The sequence below is a fragment of the Saimiri boliviensis genome, chromosome X (assembly GCF_048565385.1).
Source record: "Saimiri boliviensis isolate mSaiBol1 chromosome X, mSaiBol1.pri, whole genome shotgun sequence".
Taxonomy (NCBI): Eukaryota; Metazoa; Chordata; class Mammalia; order Primates; family Cebidae; genus Saimiri; species Saimiri boliviensis.
The window spans coordinates 126,080,637-126,092,995 of NC_133470.1; the positions used below are offsets into that span (position 1 = coordinate 126,080,637).

A 12,359-nucleotide genomic window follows, 5' to 3' on the forward strand; every position below is an offset into this window, starting at 1 on the left:
GCAACTGGAACATTTCCAATTTTTTACTATTATGAATAAAGTTGCTATGAGCATTCTTGTACAGTTCTCGTGGATATATATTTTTTTTTTCTTGGAAAACTGCCTTGCTTTTTGAACTTGGTAAAAACTTGCCTCTCTAGGGCCAACAAGGAGCACCTGGATCTCCTGGAGCTGTAGGACCTGCAGGACCACCAGGATTACAAGTAAGATCAATTTAAGCCTAGTGTGTGATCACAGTATTCACATCACTGTCTTCCCTGCCATGCTATGGATTCAGTGTTAAGCCTCTGTAAATTAGGTCATTCTGGTGAACAAGGGCAACCTCCATTCTTGGAGAGGTTTTTTTTTTTTTTTTTTTTTTTCGAGATGGAGTTTCACTCTTGTTACCCAGGCTGGAGTGCAATGGCGCGATCTTGGCTCACCGCAACCTCCGCCTCCTGGGTTCAGGCAATTCTCCTGCCTCAGCCTCCTGAGTAGCTGGGTTACAGGCACGAGCCACCATGCCCAGCTAATGTTTTGTATTTTAGTAGAGACGGGGTTTCACCATGTTGACCAGGATGGTCTCGATCTCTCGACCTCGTGATCCACTCGCCTCGGCCTCCCAAAGTGCTGGGATTACAGGCTTGAGCCACCGCGACCGGTCCTTGGAGAGTTAAAGTAAAGCATGCTCTTGCTAGGAGCTACTGGAGTTATTTATCAGAGTCTCTCTGACCATCCAATCTGTGCCTCCAAAGCCTCCTAGCCTAGCTCAACCTAATGTAGAGCCCAGGGATGGCAGATCCCTGACACATCCATTGCCAACTTCTACTTCCTCACCCATGAGAGGTGTTGCTAATTAATCATACCACCACCACCATCGCCCACCCTGAACACTGAAAAAGCTTCAAATTCCTTCTTAACACTGCATCTTGGGGAGCTGTACCCACCTACCCATTTTTCTGACACAAAACTTGTTTATCTACACTGGTAGAAGAAGAGCATAGCCAGTCATCTATGTGGTTCTGGGAAAGCTGTGTACATTGTTCTTTCCAGTGTAAGAAATCCCACTACTCAGTACTTTGGCTTAGCTTCACCAAATGTCATCATTGAAAAATTTCTGGCCTATTGGGAGGAATGACACATGACATCTTCACTGTCTTAGCATTAATGTGATTACCAGGTCAATTTGGGAGATTTCAAAGGAGATAAAAGGGAACCATAGGAGAGGCAGCTACAATCTACTATGCCAAAGCAGGGACGTGGGCTGAGTCACTGGGGAGTGACTTTCAACCTGCTACGTTCTTTTTGACTGAAACTAACAAGTACTAACTCTTTTCTTTCTTATTATTTTTTTAATCTAGGGTCTTCCAGGGCCTCCCGGTCCTCCTGGTCCTGATGTAAGTATACTCTGTCTTGGGGCATTTTGCTTCGTACCCCTAAGTACTCTGGATTTCCCAGAGGGATATTGGTTTGGTTAACCCTACTTTCTGGTAAAAAGATTGCATTTCAATTTAAGTTCCCAGAGCTTATTTAGTAATTGATTTTGTTTTTCCTCCCTGTATCCCTGTTCCCCAGGGGAATATGGGGCTAGGTTTTCAAGGAGAGAAAGGAGTCAAGGTAAATAGCTTTCAGAAGATACAATCTGCATTCTGTTTGCTGCAAGAAATGTGTCTGATTACACACATGTGCCTACTTGTGTAAGAGAATTTGTTTTTCGCCTTGAGAAATTAGCATTTCCCAACCCACATAGATTCTCTGACGGGATCTCTTGAGGGCTCATGTGCACATGCCACACATGGGCTATTGTGGTTCTTTTCCCCTCAAAATATTGTCATCTCCCTGCTTCCTACCTGTGGAAGGTGTATGTCTTACAAATATATTCCCTTGAGAGTCTTTCTCTTACTTCCAGCTAAGTCTTTCCTTGGTGTTTTGTGAATTCTGTTCCCTTCTCTTTCCTTGTCCCTGCTTCCCCTCTTCTCTCCACCCTTTCTTCTCCTCCCCCTCCTCCACTTCCTCCTCCTCTTCCTTTTTGTCCTACTCTCTCTCTGTATCTGTCTCTCTCTTCTATCTCTCTTCTTTAACCTCTCTTTCACGATTCTCTTTTATTTGCCTCCTTCCCTCATTTCTGTCTTTACAATGGCATGGTGATTTCAGAGCTTCAAGCGAGGCTGAGAGCTTGCCATTCCCACCCTTCTCTTAACAATTGCACTGCCTTTTGAAGGAGCAACTCTTGCCTCCAATGTTCTCACATGGAAATCATTGCCTCTGCTTGTGCTCTTAGCAAGGATTAGACCACTTAGAGTCACATCATTGTTGCCAAGAGGTAGCCATTCACCTTGCTCTGATTCCTTTTTTACTTTCTTCTAAACATTATTTCGTAGTAACCGTGAACTTAAAGTTTTCTTTTATCCATCTGGCTATTCCCTCTGCAGTGCTGGTAGGAAACGCATTGGTTGGGCTTACAATTCCTCTCTCCCTTTGGCAATAAGAGTTTTGTTTCCTCATTGCCACGAGGGTGAAGAGGCCAAAGTAAGAGACAGTTTATTTGTGATTTACATCGAGAGGACAAACCCTCCCTCTGAAGAAATGGTTGCTGTGGTTTACGCTTTGCTTAATGTCCCGTTTGATCTTACAGGGGGATGTAGGCCTCCCTGGCCCAGCAGGACCTCCACCGTCTACTGGAGAGCTGGAATTCATGGGATTCCCCAAAGGGAAGAAAGGATCCAAGGTAGTGAACATTTAAGAATAGGAAAAATTAATAAATCTTTTCCTATAATTATAATAGCAGAACTTTAATAACCAGACAATACTGAAAGTATAGAGGGTTCTAGGTCATGGATTTTTGTTTAGGAGTGAGAGCAAAAAGTCTTCTTTATTTTGTCCCTTAAGAAAAGCTTTCTTAAAAGACAGAGTTTCTTTCTTGGTGGGTAGGTATAAGTGTGCCTGGGCATCTGAGTATTCATTTAAGTGCTATTTTCTCTGTTTCAGTGTTTCATATTCAATTTTTGATATGCTGAATATACTAAAACAAACATTAAATCATTGTCTTTTCCTTCTGTGACAGAATAACTGCTCTTGAATTATCTTTTTAAAGAAATTATTTGCCCTTAAAACATGACCCTGAAAATAGGATATACTGTCAACAAGTGGCAAGAGATGCCCTAATTCACCCGATCTGAACCACCAAAGCTTACACTAGACCTGTTTAACTGAAATATTTCATGATCTGTATTTTTTGTGAGTGAGTATCTACTGCCTACATGGTTGCAGTTGAATGCCTGTTTACTGTTAAGATGTGCAGATATCTTTCAGTAACTCGCATTTCCTTCCAGAGTACCTTTAAGCTTTGTGATTCTCTTCCCATGGCCAAGGGGCCTAGGCAGGGGAATGTATTTAGTCTCATTTCTTTAAATTTGTCTTTGTGGAAGCAATAGCCCCAGGACCCTCCAGGTTGACAGAAAGTTGTCATTGATTTGGGAACACAAAAGAGATTGTCTGCTTCCTTGATCCTTCCCAAAACTGAGGGAGCTTTTCTATGATTTTCAGATTGTTACGTGTCCCTATCCAAATTGTTTTCCCAAAACTCTGGATTTCTTTGCTGCCTGGAGTTTGCTGTAGGAAATTGTACTGAACAGCTTCTTCCACCAGAAAGAAAACAGACAATCATCCTTTCTGTCTCCCAATTAGCCTCAGTATTTGACATTCTGTTTTAGACAGTTATGGTCCATCATCCTCCTCCCACAGCAAAGAGCTCCGTGAACTAAGACATCCTGGTACAGCTTCTAGTTAGGGAGCCTGAGGAATCTGCACCACTCTCGGCTGCCCTAATCTTGGTAACTCATTGGTCCCCCAGTCCTCAGTCCAAGTATTTTCAGAGAGACATCCCCCTGTCTGTTCACTGCTTCCTAATGTCACTCACTAACCTTTAGCTGATTTTCCAGGGTGAACCAGGGCCTAAGGGTTTTCCAGGCATCAGTGGCCCTCCAGGCTTTCCGGTAAGTCTCTCTATTTGATCAACCTGTGTTCAAGGGTCTGATTAGACAAAAGCTGTACCAGTAGAAGGCTAATAGAAAGACCTCTTTCCATGGATATTGTAGAGAATGCCACCATCTTCATTAGTAGAAGGCATTTAAGGAGATGTTCTTGTTTCTCAAACACATGGAGACATAAGCATGGTTCCCCATGAGGCTTTGTATCTTAGAGTTTATTAGCTCAAGCTCTAGAGTTAAAACAAACCTAGACTTGACTTCTGATTTTGCCAGTTTCTAACTATGAGACCCTGGAAAAATTTCTTAACTTTTCTGAGCCTCAGTTTCCTAACCTACAAAAAAGGGGAGAATGATGGGGTGGGTATGCGGATTAAATGAGATAATATGCATGAAAAGGGCTTACTACATGTCTAGCACTTATTATTCAGTAAATGGTAGCTAATCTTAGTAATCCTATGTCCACTTTCATATCTGCCTTTCTAGCTTAGATTCTTAACACTTAACAATTACCTTTTGAGGGTCCCTGCGTGCCAGGCATTTTCCTGGACTTGGAGGTTACAACAGTAACTAAGTAAAAGTCCCTGTCCTTGAGATTACATTCAAATGCAGGAGTGAGGGAAAAACAAACAAGAAATCGACAAACAGATGAATCTATAACAAGTTCATATAGCGGCGATATACAAAAGATGAAAGAAGGGTAAAGTGATGAAGTGTGATTGGGGAACATAGTGGGCTACTTGGGACAGAGCAGTCAAGAAGGGCCTTTCTGAGGAAGTGATATATGAGGTGAGACCTATATATTATGAGGGAGCAAGTCTTGGGAAGATCGGAAAGAGAGTTTAAGGCTGAGGGAACTGTAAGTGTGAAGACCTTGAGGTTAAGAAAACCTCAGTACTTTTGAGGAACAGTAAGAAGGTGAGTAAGTGGAACAGAGTAAGCAAGGCTAATAATTTCAGATAGAGAAGTAAGAACCAGATCTTGGCTACCTTCATAGGTCAATGTAGGTTTTTATTTTCAATGTAATGGGGAGCCATTCAAAGGCTCTGACTTGTGTTTTTAAGATCACTCTGCCTGTGGGGGGAAGAAGAGAGAGAATGGGAAGGGTGAAAGAGCAAACACAGAGGCTATTGCCGTAGTCCAGGCAAGAGATGGTGGTGATGACTTGGACTATAGAGACAGCAATGGAAATGGAAAGAAGTGGATGGATTCACAATGTAAAAATAACCTTGTTATTATGGAACATGTCAAACATTTACAAAAGCAGAGAGAATGATATAATGATCCCTTGTGTACCCATCACCCAATTTCAACAATTAGCAACTTATGGCCAATCTGAAGCAAATAATAGACATAATGTTTCATCACAAATACCTGTGTATTTCTTTTTTTTTTTTTTTTTTTTTTTTTTTTTTTTTTTGAGACGGAGTTTCGCTCTTGTTACCCAGTCTGGAGTGCAATGGCGCGATCTCGGCTCACCGCAACCTCCGCCTCCTGGGTTCAGGCAATTCTCCTGCCTCAGCCTCCTGAGTAGCTGGGATTACAGGCACGCGCCACCATGCCCAGCTAATTTTTTGTATTTTTTAGTAGAGACGGGGTTTCACCATGTTGATCAGGATGGTCTCGATCTTTTGACCTCGTGATCCACCCGCCTCGGCCTCCCAAAGTGCTGGGATTACAAGCTTGAGCCACCGCGCCCGGCCAATACCTGTGTATTTCTAAAAGATAAGTGCCTTTTAAGACAGTGACAATATCATCATCAGTAATTTGTGATCGGTAATTAATATCAGTTAACAAGGCAGAATTCAAATTTATGTTTGTCTTATAGATATATATATTTTTACAGTTGCCTTGTTTGAATACGAAGACAAACAGGACCAATACATTACATTTGTTGAATGTATCTTTTAAATCACAAGATATGTTTTGAAGGACCTGACAAGATTTTCATGGATTGGGAGTAGGTATCAGGAGGGAAACAGATGAATCCAAGATGACTAGGCCTGCCTGTTCTTGCTCGACCAAAGGGAATGGATGAATCCATTCCTTCCCTACAGTACTTTGAAATAGTTTGGGTCTCTATGGGTGGTGGCCAGAAAGCAGAGGCAGTGGAGCCAGTGGCCCAGGTTCCTTCCATGATGATTCTTATTACTCCATAGAATAAAGGGAGCATGGAGAATCATCTGTTCAGTCCCCTTGATTTTAATCACCTCTGTATCTAATGAACCAGAAAGGAAGAGAACCTTAGTGTTGGACACAAACCACCCAAACTTTAGACCCAGCCCCAGCTCTGGGACTTTGGCAAGTCACCGAACCTCTCTTTATGTCTGCAACTTGACGATGGTCATATTTATAGTTTTTATTGATATAAAATATTTCTACATATTTATGGGGTACATGTGATATTTTGTCACATGCACAGACTGTGTAATGATGAAGGCAGGGTATTTATGATATCCATAACTGCAAACATTTGTCATTTCTATGTGTTGGGGACATTTCAAATCTCTCTTCTGGCTACTTTGAAATATACAGTACATTGTCGTTAACTGTATTCACTCTACTCCATTATCAAACACTAGAACTTATTCATTCTATCTTTATGTTTGTACCCATTAACCAACCTCTCTCCATCTCTCCCCCAACCCCACACTCACACCCTTCCCAGCCTCTGGTATCATTCATTCTACTTTCTACATCCATAGGATAAACTTTACTATCTCCCACATATGAGTGAGAACATGCATATATTCGATATTCAATTCTTTTAAGACCTAACTAATAATGTATGTGAAGTTTCTTTACAAAACATAAGGCTGTCCTGTTCAATAAGATAATCCCCAGCCATGTGTGGCTACTGAGCCCTTTAAATGTGGCTGATCTGAAATGAGATGTACTGTAAGTGTCAAATACACACCAGATCTAAAAAACGTAGTGTGAAAATAAATCTAGACTATATCAGTAACATTTTTACTTGAATGTTAAAATGACAATATTTTTTATATATATTTGGCTAAGTAAAATATATCATTTAAACTCTGTTTACTTTGCTGTTTTAATGTGGCTACCAGAAAAAATGAAAATAACACAGTAGCTAGCATTATGTTTCTATTGGACGGTACAGAAGAAAGTACTTTGCAAGTGGGTTTGGGAATCAGGTTTTCACCTTTCTTCGTAGAGCATTGCACATAGATTCTAGCCACCTGGCATTGTCCCTGTGAGGTAAGCAAGGTGAGCCAGACTTATCTCCCTTGTACTGATGAGGAAACCACAGCCTCAATGGGTAAAGAGGTTTGTCCAGAATCACACAGCTAGTGATTAGCAGAGCTGAGATTGAAATTCAGCTTTCTTGAATTCTAGCCACTTTGCGGCTTTTTCTCCATACCATACTGCCCCCTACAGTCCAGTTTATTCTAATCCCAGTCGTGGTGGGGTTTTTATCTCTAAATCTCTAAAAAGGATGTTATGATCTCCTTGGGTGTTCTTGGCTTCCTTCACTGTCTCACACTCCCTCCCTCGGCTTCACTTCCACATCTGAACCCAGAGTATTTCCCCTGCTGCAATTTCAACCCGTTCCCTTTTGTCCTGTAAAAGAAACTGACAACAATTCATGGTGATAAATTGCAGTACTATTTCAAGCTCAGTATTTCCAGTGTTTCAGAGTGTGGGCTGAAAAATAGACACCCCAGTTGATTGTAAAGACATCAGAGCTGGAAAGTAACCCCTTTACATAGAAAAACATGTTTTTGTAGGGTAGGAATCAAGAAACCAGAGTTCTCAGTCCACTCTGGCACAGATTTAACCCGTGACCTTGGCCAAATCACGTAACTCCTTCAGTCCTAATATCTCTACCTGTTTAATGAGAACATTCATAGGACCATCTATGAATGCCTTAAGATAGAAAAGTTATGAGGAGAAAAGTGGTAATGCATTTGTGATACTCTGGACTTTTCAGATGAAATGTACTTCTCAAATCCAAAGCCTTCACATCAGTTTTCAATTATACACACTCATTCAGAAACAAGGCAGCACTAAGCAGAGAAATCTCCAGGTAATCCAAAATGTTCCCTTTAACTATTTGTTTTCCTCCTATCTGAGTCCAAATCTTTGTAAGAGACAAAGTGCCCAACCTCACAGATTTGTGCCTCACCTTCTTTCTCTCGGCCCCTCTGCACTGACCAAACATCCCTGATTTTCTGGCTCAGTCCTCACTTCGCACATTTTATCCCACTGTCTTCAGCAACACACTCACACTTGTAGGCCACAGGTCCTTCCATGGAGGTCGTCAGAGAGGATTGTATATCCACGTGCCCTATGTCCCAGGGACTAGCAAACATAGGGGAAGGCAAAAATGGAATACATAGGAAAGGGCGAAGAGAAGAAACTAGCAAATCCCGAGGTAACTATTGAGTAGATCAAAAGTTACCCACCCACCTACCCAGTAGGGGTAACTACTAGGTAGATGGGGTTCTTCAGTTGAACCTCCTCAGAACCAAAAAGCATCAGGAGTTCAGAGCCAAGGAGAGCAGGCCTGGAAACAGTTAAGCTAGCTCCAGTGAGGCTTTTCGGCCATGGGTAAGGAGGAGTGTGGGAGCAGCATTTGCAAGATCACTCATGAGGAGGACTGACTGTGTCGGGGCCAGTCCCAGGGCATCTTGATAGAACAGTTTGTTCAGCAGGTCCCTGTACAGTGGCTCCCTGTTCTGGGAAAAAAGTTGAACCTACAGCACAGCCAGTGTCTTGCCAAGCCATTTATCTTTTATTGGCTCTAATCCCCACACACAAATTTTCCTTCTTTCTTTTTTTCCCTTTTTACATTTTTTATGTATTTATTTTTGTTTGCACTATAGCACAAACTCTCACACCCTCTGAGAAAGCAAGACTCTTCTGCTTTCTGGAGAAGAAGTACAAGGCCCCCTTATTTATATAACTGTGAGCAACATAGATGGGGGCACAAGATGGTTCCTGCACATTCTTTTCTTCATCCTTTGCAACAATTTTGTTCTCTCAGCCATTCTTCCACTGAATTCAACAAGTATTTACTGGACCACCTTGTATGTGTTCAGACTGTAGTAATGGGCCTTGGAGGAAGATAAAAGAGAATGTAATATAAGCCTTGTGCTTACAAAACTTTCAAATGCAACCAATCTTGGCACTTTAAGAGCCTGGGGCAGCATGGGCTGCCACAGATTTCATGGACAGGTCAGAGAAGGCTTCTTGAAGTATTTGACCTCAGAAGCCAATACACATTCCACCAAGTTTCAGAATACCTTGGTTTGATGGAGAAACAAGTAATATTTCAAATAAGTTTGCATTCCGTTTAACCCACGAGCCTTTCAAATTAGAAATTTAATGTGGCAAGAAGGCTGAGCTATTTGACGCACAGTTACATAAATGCAGAAAAGAGAACAGGTAAGTAGGTGACCAAAGCCTACTTTGAATTGGATCCTACACACACACACACACACACACACACACACACACACACACACCCCTCCCAGTAAAAACAACTCACACTAAAAAAACAAAAACATGACTAGCCAAAAGAAAACAAAAACGAAAAACCCTGGGCCCAGAAAGCCAAGGGGTATTCAACCAGCTTTCAGTACTCATGGGAATGCTCCGAGTACGTATGTAAAAGGAATAAAAAGCTACAAATGGAATTAAAGCAGATGAGCCAGGTCACATCAAAGGGACAACAGATGTTTCACAACATTTAGTGTCTTTCACAAACTTACATTTGAGAAAGCTTCATTGCCTCCTTTACTTTCACAATAAGCCAAATGTTGTTTGCTATAATCTATGCTCCAAAAAGTATAATTTTAAACCAAAAAAAATGTCCTCACTGTGAAAAACTTTATCCACTTTGGTAATGAACTCTTCCGTATCTTGGGGGCCCAGACAGTGGCATTGGACCCAGAGGGGAGAATGTTTTCTCTTACTCACTCTGCTTCTTGGAGTTCCTGCTTTTCCCTAGAGAATTCCCAATCATATTCATGGCTACAAACCCTCACCTGTGTTGAGCAACGCAAGAGGGATTGGAGACCAGCTCACAGTCCCCTTTGGCTATCTCTAGGGCCAGGCAAGAGCCCTACAGTCCCAGTACAGGAGCTGCAGGGTTTCAGACTATTCCTATATAGAAATACTTCTCCCCACTCAAAAGGATGTTGTGTTCATTATGTCTCCAAAGGGGAAAAGCTCTTGCTCCTCTCCCTAGTATCAGCCCCCAAGAATTTGCATAATCCTCCATTTGTGGGTCAAAAAGTCAAGTTCCTAGATGATAGCGGGCAGCCTGTTCTAATGGAAAAGTCCCCGAAATGAAAAACATAAGATCTGGCTTTCTCATTGATTTGTAACCCATCTAGATGTAGGTTTCCCCATCTGTAAAATCAGCAAGGTTAGATACTTCATCATTCCTGTGATGTCAGCCCATGATACTATAAATACATAGAACAGTGTTGTAGGCAGTGGGGACATTACATCTATAACCAAAGAGGCACCTTGAATGAATGGTCCGTTTCATATTCAGATCCTACGTGCTTCTCAGGCAGTGATAAGAGACAGCGTGGTAAGCCTTGCTAAGACAACAGTGGAGCTGGGTTAAAATCGCCTCCTTGCCTTGGATGAAGCCAGGAGACCGATGAGAAAACAAATATTATAATTTGTGGTTTCTTTTTTCATTTAGGGCCTTGGACCTACTGGAGAAAAGGGAGACAAGGGAAGTCCTGGTTTGCCAGGACCTAGGGTATGAACCTGGAATGTTACTTGCCTGGGTCTGTCAAGTCGCCTGGTCCATTTGTTTCCTGTTGTTTCTGTATGCTTTGCAACTTGATGGCCACCTAAGCTTCTCATTTCTCTTTCTCAACCCATTGACAGCTTTCTACAACCTGCTTCTCTCTTCTTAGCCCTATTTCCTTGATTGAGGGGCTCCCTTGAAAAGGAATGAGGTACCCCCTCCTCTAGTGGCCCCTCAGCCTATTTATCTCCTTGCTGTCATATATCATTGCCTTCTAGGCTAAAGAATGACATGAATGTTGCCTTGCTTTCAATCCAGTCTATTCTGAGGGAATTATGCAGGGAAGTGGCACAGGAATAGAATAAAGAAGGTCAAGTACAATCTTTATGGAACAGAAACAAGCCTGGAGTCAACAGTTTCCAATAATAATCTCACTTCAAGTGGAAAACTATTAGCCTCTCTGATTCCTAGCTTCAGGCACTGAGGTCTGGAGCTAGAAGCAGTGGGCCAACCTTAGCCTCGAAGAAGTAACATTTTAGAGAAATGTGTTAACTTGACCGTGAAGTTTATTAAGAGTCTTTTGAGTATTTAGCCATATTTATCTATTATCCTGCCATTTCCTTCTCTACTTTTCCCCCCCTCTTGTCTTGAAACTACATAAAATCACCAACAAAGAATGCATTTAAGGTGGAAGATGAGGCCCTCCCGTAATGTATTAAAAAATCTCCTGACTTGGGACTAATACAGGCTAAGTATAAAACCACCCAGCACTTCTACCAAATTCCATCTGCTAGTGAAACTGTTTCCATTTATTTAGCTCTTAAAAAATGCTCCATGTGACTATTCAGTCTGATGGATTAGGGCTTAGAAAGAAGTCATTAGGCCAAGTACAGTGGCTCACATCTGTAAGCCCAGCATATTGGGAGGCCAAGGTGGGTGGATTACCTGAGGTCGGGAGTTCGAGACCAGCTGACCAACGTGGTGAAACCCTGTGTCTACTGAAAATACAAAAATTAGCTGGGTCTGGTTTTGCGTGCCTGTGGTCCTAGCTACTCGGGAGGCTGAGGCAGGAGAATAGCTTGAACCTGGAAGGCACAGGTTGCAGTGAGCCAAGATTGTGCCACTGAACTCCACCCTAAGTGACAGAACAAGACTCCGTCTCAAAGAAAGAAGGAAGGAAGGAAAGAAGGAAGGAGGGGAGGGAGGGAGGGAGGGAGGGAGGGAAAGTGAGAAGGAAAGAGAGAGAGAGAGAAAGAAAGAAAGAAAAGGAAAGAGAAAGAAAGAAAAGAAAAGAAAGTCATTAAGCCAGGTCTAGTTCATTCACTTACCGGATTTTTGGAGCTGCTAAATCCTGAACCCAGTTGGATAGCCTTGTTGTATAAGTCTACTGGCTTTTCTTAGGTGGGCTAGTGGTCTTTCTAAGGTGTAACTATTTTCTTTACAGGGTCCAATGGGTTCAGAAGGAGTCCAAGGCCCTCCAGGGCAACAGGTATTTTGGTTAATATTATTAACGCCTTAGTGTATAAAATCCAATCAAAAGTCCGCCTTGCTTTACTTAACATGGCCAAAGAGAGACATTCTTTATAACGCAAATTGTGAATATCCCTTTTTTGGTATAATTTTAGCCACTGTCCTCTTTTCTTTTCACTCAAGCAGAT

General features: G+C 42.0%; 1 protein-coding gene across 3 annotated transcripts in view; it reads left to right on the plus strand.

Moving 5' to 3' along the window:
* COL4A6 (collagen type IV alpha 6 chain) overlaps positions 1-12,359 on the plus strand; it is a 309,755-nt gene that overhangs the window by 255,971 nt on the left and 41,425 nt on the right. For all 3 annotated transcript variants that reach the window (XM_074391649.1, XM_039464115.2, XM_074391650.1), the window contains exons 9-15: positions 141-203; positions 1,341-1,376; positions 1,555-1,596; positions 2,615-2,707; positions 3,921-3,974; positions 10,651-10,710; positions 12,146-12,190. In XM_074391649.1, the coding sequence (XP_074247750.1) occupies positions 141-203; positions 1,341-1,376; positions 1,555-1,596; positions 2,615-2,707; positions 3,921-3,974; positions 10,651-10,710; positions 12,146-12,190 (393 nt within the window). The remainder of the gene's footprint in view (positions 1-140; positions 204-1,340; positions 1,377-1,554; positions 1,597-2,614; positions 2,708-3,920; positions 3,975-10,650; positions 10,711-12,145; positions 12,191-12,359) is intronic.